This window comes from Chiloscyllium plagiosum, chromosome 4, assembly GCF_004010195.1.
Source record: "Chiloscyllium plagiosum isolate BGI_BamShark_2017 chromosome 4, ASM401019v2, whole genome shotgun sequence".
Taxonomy (NCBI): Eukaryota; Metazoa; Chordata; class Chondrichthyes; order Orectolobiformes; family Hemiscylliidae; genus Chiloscyllium; species Chiloscyllium plagiosum.
The window spans coordinates 6,822,891-6,840,252 of NC_057713.1; the positions used below are offsets into that span (position 1 = coordinate 6,822,891).

Genomic DNA, 17,362 nt, shown 5'->3' on the forward strand with positions numbered 1-17,362 from the left:
CTCTCCACGCTTCAGGCTCTCTGCCTTTATTCCTGATGAAGGGCTTTTGCCCGAAACGTCGATTTTGCCTGTCCTTGGATGCTGCCTGAATTGCTGTGCTCTTCCAGCACCACTGATCCAGAATCTGGTTTCCAGCACCTGCAGTCATTGTTTTTACCTCGGAACAGGACACTGATTAGGAATGATCAGCCATGATCGTATTGAATGGTGGTGCAGGCTCAAAGGGCTGAATGGCCTACTCCTGCACCTATTGTCTATTGCCTATTGTCTATTCTGAAATGGTCTTAGCAAGTCACTCAATTCAAGGAGTAAGTAGGAATGGATAATAAATACTGGTCTCAACAACACCGACATCTATGAAAAAATAAAAGAATAACAAATCTCTATCCCAAAGTATGGTTCTAGTATTGAATACAATGTTTTTTACTTCTCTTTTAATATGATGTGTAGTTGTAACATTACTGGTCGTGTAATCCAGATCCCTCCAGGTTAATGTTCTGAGGACAAGGGTTCAAATCTCAATGGCAGATGGTGAAATTTGAATTCAATAAATAAAATCTAGCTTAATGATGTCCATATAATCCCTGTCAATTGTTGCTAAAAACCCATCTGGTTCACGAATGCCTTTTAGGGAAAGAAATCTGCCATCCTTACCCGGTCTGGCCTACTGTGAGCCAGAGCAGTGTGATTGACTGCCCTCTGGGTAACAAATGATGGCCCAGTGGCTCAGTGGTTAGCACTGCTGCCTCACAGTGGCAGGGACCTGGGTTCAATTCCAGTCTTGGGTGACTGTCTGTGTGGAGTTTGTATATTCTCCCCATGTCTGTGTGGGTTTCCTCCCACAATCCAAAGATATGCAGGTTAGGTGAAATGGCTATGCTAAATTGGCTGTCGTGTTCAGGGATGTGTAGGTTAGATGCATTAGTCAGGGGGAATGGGTCTGTGTGGGTTATTCTTTGGAGGTTTGGTGTGGAGTTAGTGGGCCAAATGGTCTGTTTCCACACTGCTGGGATGAATCTATGAATAACATCACCCACATCCCAGGAACAAGTTTTAAAAAACACTAGCATAACTGTCCAGCTTTCTTACATAATACTCTGTTAACAAAAATAGTGGCAGCTTTGTTCATTAAACATTTCAATCCTCTTTTTTGACAGGTATCGGGTACTTCATGCATTTTAGCACCAATCAGGTTGGTGAGAGGGCACTACTGGAATCTCGAATCTATTACCCAAAACGGGGCTTTCAGTGTTTGCAGTTTTACTCCTACAACAGTGGAAGTGAGATGGATGAGCTGAACATCTGGGTTAGGGTTTACGATGAAGCAAACCCCAATGGGACTTTAACAAAAGTCACTGCAGTAAAAGGTGGGTCACTGAAAGACAAAGAATGAGCTTCTCTTCATTTATGAAGGTGCAGTCTGGCAGGGTGATATAACTCTGACAGGATTACAAGTTAAAAAACACAGATAATACTGAAAACAACAAATTCTGGAGATCACCAGCGGGTCATGCAGCATCCGCATAGAGACAGCAAACGAGCATTTCGAGTCTAGATGACTCTTCATCAGAGTAAGAGATAATACCACCTCAATCTCAAATAAAATTCAGAGCTCTGGACAACAGAAGTTCTTTATGCCACAGAGGACAGCACCCTTTCTGGTAAATCATCAGATTATGGGTCTAAAACCCACTCCAATACTTGACTGTGTTATGGACCAGAGAAGACCCTTCAAAATATTTTAAGAAGGTAGACGAGACCCTAAATCTTTCTTAGCGTAAAGGCAAGTGTGCAACGTCTGTTCCAGCTGCAACTACTCGACGATAAGCAAAACACAATTTATTTAATCACTGTAGTTAAAATGCAACCAAACAAAAGGTGTTTCGAATAACTTAGCGCTATTGGAAAACTTAACAGAATAATAGGTATTACTGATTAAATGTTCCAATATAGTAACATCCCATAAACACACCCCTTCGCATAAAAGGCAAATTCCGACACAGATTCTCACATGCTGTTCTCCAACCCAGGAGGAAAAAGCAACAAGAGAAATTTCAGAGAGAGTAGCAGTCAGGAGACATTCACTCAAGCTTCCAACTCTGTTGAGACCCCAACAGCTTCTGCTTAAACATAAAAAACCCAGAAATCCTGATCTCTGAGAACTATTCAGGCTGTTTAACAAAAAAAAATGCCCAAGGCCTCCCAATCTATTTAGTCTAGTGGTTCTGATAGACTACTCGTGCCCTCTGCCTTACACCCTCTCATCAAAAAGAAACAGGTCAAAATAACTTCTTAAAGTCACAGCATCATCATAACTGTAATAATCAAATGATGCCCTGGTGTGATATTTAGAAAGGAAGGTCCCGTCTGTCAGCTGAGATATTTAACTGAAGCCCTTACTTGTGATTTGTGGGATTATTTTGAGAAAGAACAGAGGGGATTTCCCTGGTGTTCTGCCTAATATTTATTCTTAAACCATCATCGCAAAAACAGGTTATCCAATCACTAATCTATTTCAGTTTGTTGGATCTTGTGATGCACAAATTGGCTGCCGCATTCCCTATAATACAGCGATAACAACACTTGAAAAGTAATTCATTGGATGTATGAGACTTTGGGGGCATGCTATAGTATTGAAAAGTATAACAGAAATGCAAGTCTTTCTTTTCCTCAAATTCCAGTCTCTAATCAATGAAACAAAATCTTGAGTCTTGCTGAGAAAGGATACATTTGATTGAAGCTTTTTGTGTCAATTCAAGGGAAAAGTGGTGGGCATTGACCACCTAGAAACAGACACCGGAATTATGGCCAAGAGTATAGTGCTGGAAAAGCGCAACAGGTCAGGCAGCATCCAAGATGCAGGAGAATCAACGTTTCGGGAATTCCTGATGAAGGGTTTATGCCCGAAACGTTGATTCTCCTGCTCCTCCGATGCTGCCTGAACTGCTGTGCTTTTCCAGCACCACACTCTCCACTCTGATCTCCAGCATCTGCAGTCCTCACTTTCTCCCACTGGAATTATGGTTATTGAATTATGAAGTGTTTGCTTGAATGTATATCTCTGTAAACACATGTTGATAAAAGGGGTTAAAGATTGACTTTCTTTCACTATTTAATTTAACATATGACCTTGGAAGGAGAGCAGTATCAATTTATTAGAATGATACTTGTACTCCAAAGGTTAAGCTACGAAGAGACGGGAAACAAATTGTGTTCCTTACTTAGATAGTTCAGAGGCAATTAAATCAAGGCCTTCAGGATATTGAGTGGAATTGAAAGGGTAATTGGGAGAAACTATTCCTTGTTGGTGGCTATAGGGCTGAGAATGAAACTAAAAATTAGAGACTGACCTTTTCGAACAAAAAATAGAAAACATTTCTTTATGATGGGGGTGATAGAAATTTGGAACCCTCTTGCACAAATAGCAAATTATGACAAGTCAGCTGTTAATTTTATCAATGGATATTTTCCTGAGCCAAAATATTTAGGCATGTGGACAAAAGCAGGTATAGACCTTGGGTATGGGTCAGTCTTGAATTCATTAAATTGTGGAACAAGTTTGAGGCAGGAAGTATAATTAATAAGTTGCAAATAAAATTAGGAGGCACTAATGACAGATTCAAATATCCTGCTTTACAGTTCTCCAGGTGGCTATGGGGAAGGAGCAAGGGAAAATTTGGAGGCATTCCAGAAATAAACAAATAGGGATCAATTCAGGAGCGTGATGGAACACTCCCCACTTGCCTGGATGGGGGCAGCTCCAAAACACTCAAGAAGCTCAATACCATCCAGGACAAAGCAGATGCTTGATTGGCACCGCATCCACAAACTTTCACTCCCTCCACCAATGACACTCAGAGTGTACCATCTACAAGATGCACTGCAGCAACTCACCAAGGCTCCCTAAACAGTACCTTCCAAACCCACAACCACTTCCATCGAGAAGGACAAGGGCAGCAGATACATGGGAGGACCACCCCCTGCAAACTCCCCTCCAAGCCCCTCACCATCCTGACTTGGAAATATATCCCCATTCCTTCACTGACATTGTTAGGAATTCCCTCCCTAACAGCACTCCATCCCAATGAATTCTGTACTTTAGGCAGGTGACACATGACTAAATTCGCGAGGGTAATTAGGGATGGGCAATAAACATTGGCCTAATCAGCAATGCCCCCATCCTATGGAGGAATTAAAACAAGATTTTATGTGGCACAGGGATTGACAATAACACACTGTTTAACATGCACAATCCTAATAGAACAGCAACACATTGACAATGGAAGACAAATAGAAATGCAGGAAAAACTCAGCGGTCTGTAGAGAGAAAGCAGAATTAATGCTTTGCGTTCATCGACCTTACTTCAGAGTCAATGATAATGGGTCTGTTGGCTAATCACAGCAATCATTCTCTATCCATTAGTTTGCATCAAGTCCAGGAATAATGAATTGTTTTGTCATCAGCAGAGATCTTCCCAGTGTGCATTCCAATAATGTTCTCTGTTGTCAGCCCGGACATCCTAGAATCAAAGCACCCAGAAATTCAAAGTGGCCCCGTGATTACAGGAAAATATCTCTGAAATGTGCTTTGGTTCCTCTAACAGGCACAGATCTGAATTATTGGCAGCTTCACCACATTAGCCTCACCATGTCCAAGAAATTCCATGTTGTGTTTGAAGGAGTGAAAGGAGCAGGCAGTTCCACTGCAGGAATCTCCATCGATGATGTTAACCTCTCGGAAATGCATTGCCCCACCCACGTGTGGCATATCAAAAACTTTACCCACCTTTTAGACACGAGTCCCCCGGGGATGGGTGGCAAGATTTACAGTCCGAGATTCTACTCGAGAGAGGGATATGGATTTCAGATCGGCCTGTATGTGAATGGAACAAGCAGTCGCCCCTCCTACCTTGCTATTTATTTCTACTTGGTCAGCGGACCTGATGATGACAAATTGCAGTGGCCATGTCCATGGAAGCAGTGCACCATGTTGTTAATGGATCAACATCCAGATATCAGACGGCGCATGAACCATCAAAGAAGTGTCACCACGGACCCTGAGAAAGGTCAGGTAACATCCTCATTAGTCTTTCTGCATTCATTTCGGATTTTGGCTGTTCATGTTAATTGTGGTCTGACTTTGCTTTGTAGTTGACCAATCATCCTACTTTTGGGACAGACCTGACAAAGTAGGAGTCTTAGTAACAGATACTGATGGCACCAAATACTATCGGGGACATGGAAGTGGAACCAGTGCATTCTTATCCCATGAGAGATTGAAAAGCAGAGAGTTCATCAAGGGAGATGATGCCTATTTCCTGTTGACCATGGAAGGTATGATTGTATTTTCTCGCCCTTTTTTCATCTTATGGTTCAAGAACAGCCATATGGTCGAAGGGGGTTTAAAATTTTGCTGGAAAGACAGTCATGCTGCCTAAGCCTCTCATCTTGTGCTCTTCAAAAATTCAAAAGTTCAAACCATTGCAACCACTTACACAGTACAGAAAGGTTCTGATTGGCTGGCAAGTCACCTCGATTTTGACTGAGGCGTTGCCAGAGAGGAAGCAGAATGGAACAAGACACTCCCCATCTTCCAGGGTAATTCAGCGTCAAACCTTTTCCTTTTCTTTGCGGAGAATAGGTCACTCTGTGTGAGTGTATGTTACATTTATAAAGGGTAAATGAGCCATTTTATGGGATCAGCTGCTTTTCTTAAGTGGTTTCTTAGTGTTATTGTTAGCGCACTTGGGATTGTTCAGCAACTGTTGCCCATTTTCTAATAGTAGATGTTTTGCTATGGGTTTTGGAAACATGAACCTCATATGTGTAAAACCCAAAATAAAACAGCCCCAGTCAGATTTGGTTCTGTGTTTAGATAGCACTTGTTGAACAATGCTAAGCGCATTAATACTGACACTAAGAGCAAATTTAAGATCCTCAGCCAAACTCATAACATTGCTCTTTTATGTTCACTGGAAACATCATATTTCCATATGTACACTCTGCAAACAAAAGGAAACTTTATGAAGTTTCCCGGGAGATTGGTCATCTATACTTCCATACCCATTCACCAGCCACAGGCAATCAGAGTTCATTTGACAACCAGTCTGCAACATCAAAGTAAGTAAAGACTTGATTAGATTACTTACAGTGCAGAAACAGGCCCTTCGGCCAAGCAAGTCCACACCGACCTGCAACCCACCCAGATCCATTCCCCTACACCTAATACTACAGGCAATTTTAGCATGGCCAATTCACCTAACCTGCACATTTTTGGATGGTGGGTGGAAACTGGAGCACCCAGAGGAAACCCACGCAGACATGGGGAGAATGTGCAAACTCCGCACAGAGTCGCCTGAGGCAGGAATTGAACCTGGGTCTCTAGCACTGTGAGGCAGCAGTGCTAACCACTGTACCACCTGTACCAACTAAGAAATGTTTCTAGTGTCAGACTATCAAATCATTTAAATCAGACAGAACAGCATCTATCTAATTTAATCCAAGTATAACTAATATCACCAGGGTCTAACTAATATGACTAGGTCTAACTCATATCACCAGGGTCTTAAGAACTTTGCTCGACAAAGAATTACATCCAATCATACGCAGCACAGATGTAGGCCATTTGGCCCAACTGATTGACACCGTGTTTATGCTCCACATGAGCCTCGAACCACTCTCCTTCATCCCACCCGATCAGCATAACCCTTGATTTCCCCATTCCCTTCCGTCTTTAACCAGTTTTCTGGCCAATGCATTTTTTTACCTCGTCTACTCCTCTGCTGATAGGTTCCATATTTTCACCACTCTCAGGTGGAAGTTTCTCCAGAATTCCTACCTATTCGGTGAGGTCTGTCACAATGGAAATATCTTCTTTATGTCAACCCTATTAAATCGCTATTGAAGGCTTCTGTTAAGTCAGCTGTCAGCCTTCCCTTTTCAAGAGAAAACAGTTCTGGCTTCATCAATGTTTCCTGATTGTTGTAACCATCGGGGCAAAAGTGAGGACTGCAGGTGCTGGAGATCAGAGACAAGATTAGAGTGGTGCTGGAAAAGCACAGCAGGTCAGGCAGCATCCGAGGAGCAGGAAAATCGATGTTTCGGGTAAGAGCCCTTCCTCAGGAATGAATGAAGGGCTGATGAAGCGCTCCTGCCCGAAACGTCGATTTTCCTGCTCCTTGGATGCTGCCTGACCTGCTGTGTTTTTCCAGCACCACTCTAATCTTGTCTCTGTTCTAACCATCAGTTCGAGTGTATTCCTTGCACTTTCTTGTGTGCATCTTGTGTTGGAGTACCATTATATCTTTTTCTTCACTCATGGAATATGGGCATCACAGGGCAGCATTTACTCCCCGTCCCTCGTTACCCCTTGAGAAGGTGGTGGTGAGCTGCCTTCTTGAACCGCTGTAAGTCCATGTATTGTAGGTCCAATGCTGTTAGGGAGGGAGTTACAGGATTTTGACCCAGTGCATTGAGGGAACGATTATATATTTCCAAGTCAGGATGGTGAGGGGAACTTGCAGGAGGTGGTCATCCCATGCATCTGATGCTCCCCCTGCTTTCAGATGGGAAGATACTGTGGGTTTGGAAGGTGTTATTGGAGGAGCCTTGGTGAATTTCAGTAGTGCATCTCGCAGATGGCATTATAATAATTGGTGAGGTGCAGACCAAAACAGTACCTGATAGAGGTGTATAAGGTTATAAGGAGCATTGACAGTGTAAATAGAAAGTGGCTAATTCTATTTCTTAAGAAAATAAGGACATGTAAACATCCCTGTAATGTCTGTAATTCCCAGTTTAGTAAATGACGATACGCAACCCTACCTTTGAATAAATTCACATAACTAATTAAACCTGTAAACCATTTTTGACTAAGTCAACACTTTGGTTAATGACTATCATCTTGTAGACATGGTAATAAAGTCATTCTTGGCAAAGCAAGAGGATGAGCAGTACCACAGACTGAGGTTTAATGGTTGAAATAATCTGCACATGTTGTTATGATCCCATTTGATTGTACAGTTGGCCAAGTCTGATCCCAATATGAAAGCTGACTTGATAGATCATGTGTACTTTTTGGTGCAGTGGTCAAGTGTTTTTTTGACTGAAACATATTCTCATGAGAATGCTCTTAAACAGATATACGTTCATGACACAAAAGGCAAAAGAAACGATGTAGTTCTCGGAGATAGCTCAGAAAGTTCTTAACACAAGCATCACAACCCCATCCAATCCCAGAGAGATTATCTTCCAACTTCAACTCTTTAGTTTTCTAATTCCTTCTCAAGAGACTGTGGAGATGCTTTTTCCACAATTCTCAGCTCTAACCTTTCTCAGTTAGCACTGTTGCCTCACATCGCAAGGGACCAGGGTTCAATTCCAGCCTCGAGCAACTGTCTGTGCACATTCTCTCCGTGTCTGCGTGGGTTTGCTCCGGGTGCTCCCACAGTCCAAAGATGTGTAGGTCAGGTGAATTGGCCATGCTAAATTGCCCATAGTGTTAGGTGTATTAGTCAGAGGTAAAATGGGTCTGGGTGGGTTACTGTTCGGAGGGTCGGTGTGGACTTGCTGAGCCGAAGGGCCTGTTTCAATACTGTGGGAATCTAATCTATTCTAATCTAACTTGAAGACTTAATAAGCTCTCCCAGATCTGAAACCCCATATGTTAGAATACATTGCTGCTGAGTTGATTAGTTCCTCCGACTCTGATCTTTTCAGAGAGAAAATACTGTTCTTTCCTGAACTGATCCCTCCTGAGCTCTTTTCAACTGAATTCAGAAAATCGACTTTTCTGCTTTGAAGTCAAAACCAAATTGCCTTAATGTGTTTACTCTGTCTGTCATAAACCCAACAATATAAAACTTTATCCATTAACACTACCAGAGCCTGCCACACAGTTTGCTCAGCTAATTTGTTTTTTTTTGAGCAAAAATGTATCTGTTTCAAAATGACTTTCTGACCCTTTCAAAAAGAAATCACAGAACTGGCCAAAGTGCCTCTGCTTCTATCTTAAAACTCCAATGTGGTCTTCTCTACATCAGGGAGACCAAACTTAAACTCAGGGAAAGCTTCACTGAGCATCTCAGATGGGCCTGCAGGGGCCGACTGGACTTCACAGTCACCACCCATTTTAATTCCCTTTCCAACATGACCATCCTCAGCCTCTCCATTGCCACAGTGAATCAGACCATACATTGGAGGAACAACACCTCATCTTCTGCCTGGGTATCCTACAGCCTGGAGAACTCAACATTGAGATCTCCAATTTCAAATAACCTCCCTTCCCATCCTCTGACTCTCTTAGCGGTCCATCCCCCTCCTTTCCACTCCTCTGATTGGCTCCTCCTTCCAGCTACCAACCGGATTCATTCCTCCCATCAACCAACGAGGCCATACCCTCTACCCGACTTCACTTATCCCCACTTCACCACCCTGCGCCCCCCAACCCCCTTTACCTGCAGCTCCCCCACACCCACCCCCAGTCCTGAAGGGTTACATTTGAAATGTTGACTTCTCTGCCTCCTGATGCTGCCTAGCCTGCTGTGTTCTCCCAGCCTCTTGCTTGTTAACCTTGGATTCTAGCAAGTGCAGTTTGTTTGTCTCTATCTTAAAACACAACTTCCAAAACAAAACGACAATTTCTTAGGCAAAGGCACCATAGTCTCGCCCACTAGTTTGGTGGTGGTTTAAGCTGAGGGTCATCACACCTCAGGTGAGGTGAGAGATTAAGAAGGAGAGTCCTTCATGGTCATCTCAGCTGGTATGGGAATAGAACCCACACTGTGGTATCATTCTGCTTAATGGAACCCATGCTGCTTTGCAAACCAGCCATCCAGCCAATTGAGCTAGTGTGTTGGATCAGATATGAGGGCTGCACACAATTCACCTCCTGAAACTTTGTGTTGGATTTTGTGATCCCCTGGTGGTGGATTTGCAGCTGGTGAGCTCATAAAATGTCCACGGATGCTCAGTCCACTTTCCAATGTAATTTTACCAGTGGGGATGGGGATGATCCCAATGGCCTGCCAACTTGTGGACTAATGGACACTTCTAGGTCAAGAGCACGACCTAGTCTTGCTGATACTGGGAGCTTACTGTTGTATAAGACAGTTACTACCTGAAAGGCCTGCCCATCAGAACATAAAGCAATGTTCTAGGGAAGTGCTAACCATTGCTATACCCATCCTGAGTTTGTTACAAAGCTGTGTGAGAGTATTTTGTCTGCAATAATCACGCGGTTCAGAGATGTGATTGCACACCTCTAGAGCTGAGGGGGTGGTGGGGTAAACTTGAGTCTGAGAGACAGGACATTACCACAAGACTGGGACGGCACGGTGGCTCAGTAGTTAGCACTGCTGCCTCACAGCACTAGGGTCCCAGGTTCGATTCCAGCCTCAGTTGACTGTCTGTGTGGAGTTTGCACATTCTCCCCGTGTCTGCGTGGGTTTCCTCTGGGTGCTCCGGTTTCCTCCCACAGTCCAAAGATGTGTAGGCCAGGTGAATTGGCCATGCTAACAAATTGCCCATAACGTTAGGTACATTAGTCAGAGGGAAATGGGACTGGGTGGGTTACTCTTCAGAGGGTCGGTGTGGACTGGTTGGGCCGAAGGACCTGTTTCCACACTGTGGGGAATCTAATCGAACACCATCTTTTCTGCAGTTACAATGTGAACACACTCATAGGTACACAAGGGACCATCATGAGATCTCAGATGGAATGTAACTGCTTGGAAGGCCTAGGGCATAAACCTAGTCACTGTTGTCAGGATTGAGCCTTTCTACGACAGGGAATCCTTCCCTACACAATATCAGTTGTTGGAATCAATGCCAACAAGAAGGAAGGATTTTAATGGCGAATCTATGCTTCCTCCTACGGTGTTACAGTTGGATGCTGAGGACAATATTCAGGAGCAATGGGAGACAGACCCATGCCAAGGTCATTGCAATTACAATTAGAATCCCTATAGTGTGAAAACAGGCCCTTTGTTTCCACACCAACCCTCCGAGCAGTAACCTACCCAGACCCATTTACTTACCCTAAATTTACCCCTGACTAATGCGCCTAACCTACACATCCCTGAACACTATGAGCAATTTAGCACAGCCAATTCACCTAACCTGCACATCTTTGTGGTTGTGGGAGGAAACCAGAGCACCTAAAGGAAACCCACGCAGACACGGGAAGAATTTGCAAACTCCACACAGACAGTCACCTGAGGCTGGAATCAAAGCCGGTCCCTGGTGCTGTGAGGCAGTAGTGCAAACCACTGAGCCACCATGCCACCAGCTTTAGCTGTTATGGAACTGGGGTGCTCCTCCTTCATGGGCTCCCTGGTACCAATCTCTAAAATATTACTGCCATCCTGGGTTACCCCCATCCTTCTACCCTTCTGGCTTGTCATAGAGCCATACAGCAGTGGAATAGGCCCATCGGCCCATCATGTCTATACCAACCCCAAACCACACTAACCCCATTTACCTGCACTGTGTCTGTAGCCTACTGTGCTCTGGCATCCTAGACGCTCATCTTGATGCTTCTCAAATGTTGCGAGAGTAACTGCCTCCACCCCATCGAACAGCACACTCCATATTCCTACTACCGTCTGGGTGAAACCATTCACTCTCAGATCCCCTCCAACCCACTTACTCCTCGCCATAATACTATGCCCTTTGGTCTGCAAAACGTCAGCTCATGGGGGAGAGATTCTCATGATCTATATGTCTCATAACTCTGTACACCTTCAATCAGATCCCTCCCTCATCCCCAGCACACCCTCCCACTCCACTTGCTCCCCATGCCCTCCAAGCTGTGAAAAAAGGGATGTTGCTAGTCAGTGGTCCACCCCTGCCCCATTCCCGCAAAGCCACACCAAACTTTATGTATTGGAAACAGGCTTCAGTCCCAGCAAAGACCACCCCCTCTGGGTGGACGTGCTGGGGTAGGAAGGCTGCTGGTCACTCAGTTGGCGGGCAGCTTTTGGAATTAATGCCCGGACAGTGGGAAGTGTCCTGTGGGTCAGGCTGGCTCCTGATGGCCAGGTACTGAGAGGGTGCAGTCCCCAGGGTTGCCATTTTTCTCTCATTCCCCCTCCCCTTCACTCTCCCTCTGTCACCCACTGGGACTTTCCCTGTTTATTGTTCCTCTATTTCCAGTCCCACAGGAAACTGTGGGTGTTTTGCTTCTTATTTGTGTTTTCGACACGGATCGTTTGTGTTGAGTGTTGACGTATCTTGTTTTCTGATCTATTAGATGTATCCCATCTTGTTGGCCCCCAGCCAACACCATCAGTACCCACAACCACAGTGACAACTGTTCCCGCGGGCACGACCACTCAGCCAGAGACCAGCGCTCCAGATTTGTGCTCTGATTTTAAATGTGAAAACGATGGCATCTGCACCGTGTCTGATGGAAAACCCATTTGCAGGTAACACCTTCTCTGTTATTGTTTCAACATGAGATGGATTACAGTAACCTCCTCATTTGTAATGAACAAAGGAGAGTATTTATTCTGATAGCATCCTGCGTCTACGCGTGACAGCCAATGAGGCGCTTCTGAAGCGCAGTCGCTATGGCAATGTAGGAATCGAAGCAGCCAATCAGTGCACAGCAAGTGTCCACAGGCAGCAATGCGAATATGACTGGATCATGTACCTCTATCTTCGGTGGCCAGGAGACTGGGGAAACAACTTGAGGTGGCACAGTAGTTCAGAGGTTAGCACTGCTGCCTCACAGCGCCAAGTCACATGTTCGATTCCAGCCTTGGGCGACTATCTGTGTGGAGTTTGCATATTCCCCTTGTGTCTCTACAGGTTTCCTCTCACAATCCAAAGATGTGCAGGTTAGGGTGAATTGGCCATGCTAAATTGCTCATGGTGTTTAGGGGTGTGTAGGTTAGGTGCATTAGTCAGGAGTAAATGTAGAGTATTAGGGTAGGGAAATGGGTCTGGGTGGGCTACTCTTCGGAGGGTTGGTGCGGACTTGTTGGGCCGAAGGGGCCGTTTCTACACTGTAGGGATTCTATGAACTTATCCGGAAAGAGTGGCCCCTGATAGAGAGGCCTTGGTATAATGCCTTAGGCAAAGGGCAATGTCTGTCTTGGGAACTGGATTCTCCCAATACCCCATCAGGGGAGGGATAGAAGGTGTTCTGGGCTGGCAGGGGAAGGGGGGAGTGTGGATGTGTTATATTTTCTCAACATACCCCTTCCACTGAAGATGATACCACTCTCTGCCCAAGAGGCAGGATAGAAAGAGGATTAGCCAATCACTGCAAAGACTTTTGCACCACCACTGTCTTACCAGGCCATAGGGCTGCTCTGTCTTTAGGAAGAGAGTGAGAGAGAGAGACCATTAATGGTTTAACCTGAGGGTCACCATGCCCCAGGCGAGGGGAGAGGTTGTGAAGGACAAGCCTTCATGATAACTTCAGCTGGTGATGGGAATTGAATCCCTACTATTGGCATCACGCTGCCTCACAAACCAACTACCCAGCCAACTGAGCTAAGACCCAACTGTGGAATTTTGCCACAGCAACAAAAAACTGCCACCCAGAGACTGCCATTTTCTTGGATACTGACTGGGTAGGGGGGGGGGAGGGTGGTATAAAAGTCAGGGCTTCCACATTGCAAAGAAGGGCCGTGCTCGAGAAAGGCACAGCAGGATCCAACAGAGGGCTTTCCCCTCCAACTCCCATTTGCTGACTGGCCCATTTACCTTATGGTGGTTTTATGGGTCAGTGAGGCTGCTTCTTGTGAGGGTGGGGGGCCTTGGAGTTTCCCAGCATGCCTCAGCAGTGTGACTGGGCCTGAGAGGGGATCCAGAGACTGGGATTTCACTGACCAAGACCCCGGGTCTCAACTACACCCCCACCCTCCCCTTTCTCCACACACGACTGAACGTTACTGTCTAGGAAAAACCCAGATGGGTTAAGTTGATGAGTACACTGCACTAGGCATCATCCAAAACAAAAGAAGCTCTTTTCTATCCCCCTCATGATCTGTTACGGAGCCACTGGTTTTTCCAGGTGCCTTACGGGTGAGGATTGGTGGTATTCTGGTAAATACTGTCAGACCCACAGCAAACAGGAAGACACCGTGATGATAGCAGCGATCTCGTCTGTTGTTGTGTTCCTGGTTATGCTGATAATAACTGTGGTCAGTGTGTACTGCCTCAGACAGAAATACCACAAGAAGATGGACAAGAATGATGGACAGCACGGAACAAATCTAACTAATGTGAGTGTTTGAAATAGTTTTGATGACAACTTAACATTTAAATGCATACTTTGCTGGTGAATTCTAACCTCAATTATTTTGCTTCAGTTGGCAAATATACACTGGCAAATAAAAAGAGAGGAGCAGGCCATTCAACCCATCGAGTCCTTTCTGTATTTCCATACATCCTTCTGATCTTCAACTCCACTTTGCCAGCTGCTCCCCATATCCTTGGATTCCATTAAAACCATTGAACCCCCCGTGGAAATGATACAACTCAGAAGGGGAACCCTTCAGCCCATTGTGTCCGTGCTGACCCAGTGACACCCAGATTCCCTTTCTAATCCCATCTCCCTGCCAATGGCCCATAGCCCTGCAGCTTACAGCACTGAAGGTGCAGATCCAGGAACGTTTTGAAAGAGTTTAGGGTCTCTGCCCCCAACACCGACTCAGGCAGCAAATTCCAGACTGCCCTCTGTGTAAAAACGGCCCCCTCCAATCCTTGTGTCACTGAGCTTGTATTTGTGACCTTCGGTTTTTGAACTCTGTGCCAAGGGAAACGGGTTCCTCCTGTCTGCTCCATCCCTACCCCTCACAATTCTGTACACCTCATTCATGTCACTCTTCAGCCTTTTCTGCTCCAACCTCTCCTCGTAGCTACAATCCTCCAGCCCTGGCAACATGCTCATAAATCCTCCCTGCTCTCTCTCCACAGGAATTACATCCTTCCTGTAATGTGGTGACCAGAACCACACACAACACTCCAGCCGTGGTCTCACCCGTGACTTGTACAGTTTCATCATTTTATCCTACTTTTGTATTCTATACCTCTGCCAATAAAGGCCTTCTTTACAGACTTATCTGCATGCACTGCGACCTTCAGGAACCTGCGCACTTGTATAAACAAGATCTTTCATTTCATCAAACCCAATCAATGTGTTAGGTTAGATTAGACAGTGTGGAAACAGGCCCTTGGACCCAACAAGTCCATACCGACCCTCTGAAGAATAACCCACCCAGACCCATTCCCCTACTCTATATTTACCCCTGACTAATGCACCTAACACTATGGGCAATTTAGCATGGCTAATTCACCTGACCTGCACATCTTTGGATTGTGAGAGGAAACCGGAGCACCCGGAGGAAACCCACGCAGTCACGGGTAGAATATGCAAACTCCACACAGACAGTCGCCTGAGGTGGGAATTGAACTCAGGTCCCTGCCGCTGTGAGGCAGCAGTGCTAACCACTGAGCCACCGTGCCACCCACATGTTCTTGCTTACTGTGTATTCTCTTGCGTAGTTGCTGAGAGAACAAATATGTGTCAATCCCAGCTTTAAGTTTATTCCACAATGCAGCACCTCTGGGGTTGAGAATTCCAAAGATTCTTAACCTTGTGAGTGAAGCCATCTCCCCTCATCCTAGCCTCTTACCCTGACAGTGCGCCCCTGCATTCTGGAGTCACCAGGGGAAAGTGCCTGCTGCTGTCAACCCCCCACAGAATCTTCAAGATCACGTCTCACTTTTCTAAACTCCAAAGAATATAGGGTCACTTTACCCAGCCTGGCAACATCAGACAGGCCGTTCACCCCAGGGACCAGTCTGTGTGGAGTTTGCACATTCTCCCCGTGTCTGTGTGGGTTTGTTCCTGATGTGCAGGATTGATGATGCTAAATTACCCATAGTGCTCTGGGATGTGCAGGCTAGGTGGCTTAGCCGTAGGTCATAAAATTTTGGTGCTGGAAAAGCACAGCTGGTTGTGATGCTTTGTGTATACACTAATCACTATAAAGGTGACTTTATACACTTTTCCCCATGTAATCCTGTACTTGAGTATACATGACAGTAAAATCTAAATCAAAATCTAAATGTCTTTCTCTCGCCCTGGGCTCTGTCTCCAATCATCTGCTTATTCCTTTCCATCTCACCCACCCCCAACCCCTTGTCATCACCACATAACCATACTTTTCCAGCGACCATCAGTTCAGAAGAAGGGTCACTGGACCTGAAATGTTAACTCTGCTTTCTCTCCACAAGTGCTGCCAGACCTGCTAGGTTTCTCTAGTAATTTATGCATTAGTTACATTTACTTATAACCAGCCAGCCCTATAATCAAACTGGTGAAGCTCCTGTTATTCTTCTCAACACCTTCCCCACTCCCCAATACCACAGAAACCTTGGCATAAGGATTCAATTTTACTAGATCCTGCCCCAAATTCAACCCTTGAACTATGCACTGATATTCCATTGTCACCCCACAACAGCAGGAAGGCCCCCTGACAGACTCAGTTCCATAGCCTCCAGCAGAACCCCCCTTGTCCTGGACGGGTGGATTTGGGGCCGTAAATTGCTGGCAAGGCATTCCGCTCCGACAGTATCACAACCACACTCGATTATCTCTGAGTTCAGCACTCAGCACTGCCGTCACACATTAGTCACTGGTTGGGCAAGAGGAGTGGGCAATGCCAGCTTTCGTTTTCTTTAACAAGTTGCTGGAAAGGCTCAACAGGTCTGGCAGCGTCTGTGGAGAGAAATCGGAGTCAATGGAGTTTTCTTTCACTGCCTCGGTCCACAGTGCACATTTCAACTTTTAGAATACTGCGTACATTTCTGGTCACCCTGCGATAGGAAACATGTTGTCACTTGAGAAGGAGCAGAAAAGATTTACAAGGACGTTACCTGGGTTGGAGGAATAGGGAGAGGCTGAACAGGCTGGGACTGTCCTCCCTGGAGCATCAGAGGCTGAGGGGTGACCTTATCGAGGTTTACAGAATCATGAGGGGCGTGGATAGGATAAATAGATAAGGTCATTTCCCTGGGGTGGGGAGTCTAGAAGTGGAGGGTATAAGTTTAGGGTGAGAGGGGAAATATGTAAGAAGGTCCTAAGGGGTAGCTTTTTCATGCAGAGGGTAGTGTGTGTATGGAATAAGCTGCCAGAGGAAGTGGTGGAGGCTGGTACAATTACAACATTTAAAAGGCATCTGGATGGGTATATGAACAGGAAGGATTTAGAGGGATATGGGATAGTGGTGCTGGAAGAGCACAGCAGTTCAGGCAACATCCAAGGAGCAGTAAAATCGATGTTTCGGGCAAAAGCCCTTCATCAGGAATACACGCAGAGGGCCTAATGAGTGGAGAGATTGGCAGT

General features: G+C 45.4%; 1 protein-coding gene across 1 annotated transcript in view; it reads left to right on the top strand.

Annotated features, from left to right (window-relative positions):
* Window positions 1-17,362, top strand: part of mep1ba (meprin A subunit beta a) — a 47,864-nt gene that overhangs the window by 28,006 nt on the left and 2,496 nt on the right. Inside the window, exons 10-14 of the mRNA XM_043687642.1 lie at window positions 1,158-1,367; window positions 4,605-5,066; window positions 5,152-5,334; window positions 12,251-12,425; window positions 14,024-14,234. Coding sequence (XP_043543577.1) covers window positions 1,158-1,367; window positions 4,605-5,066; window positions 5,152-5,334; window positions 12,251-12,425; window positions 14,024-14,234 — 1,241 coding nt within the window. The remainder of the gene's footprint in view (window positions 1-1,157; window positions 1,368-4,604; window positions 5,067-5,151; window positions 5,335-12,250; window positions 12,426-14,023; window positions 14,235-17,362) is intronic.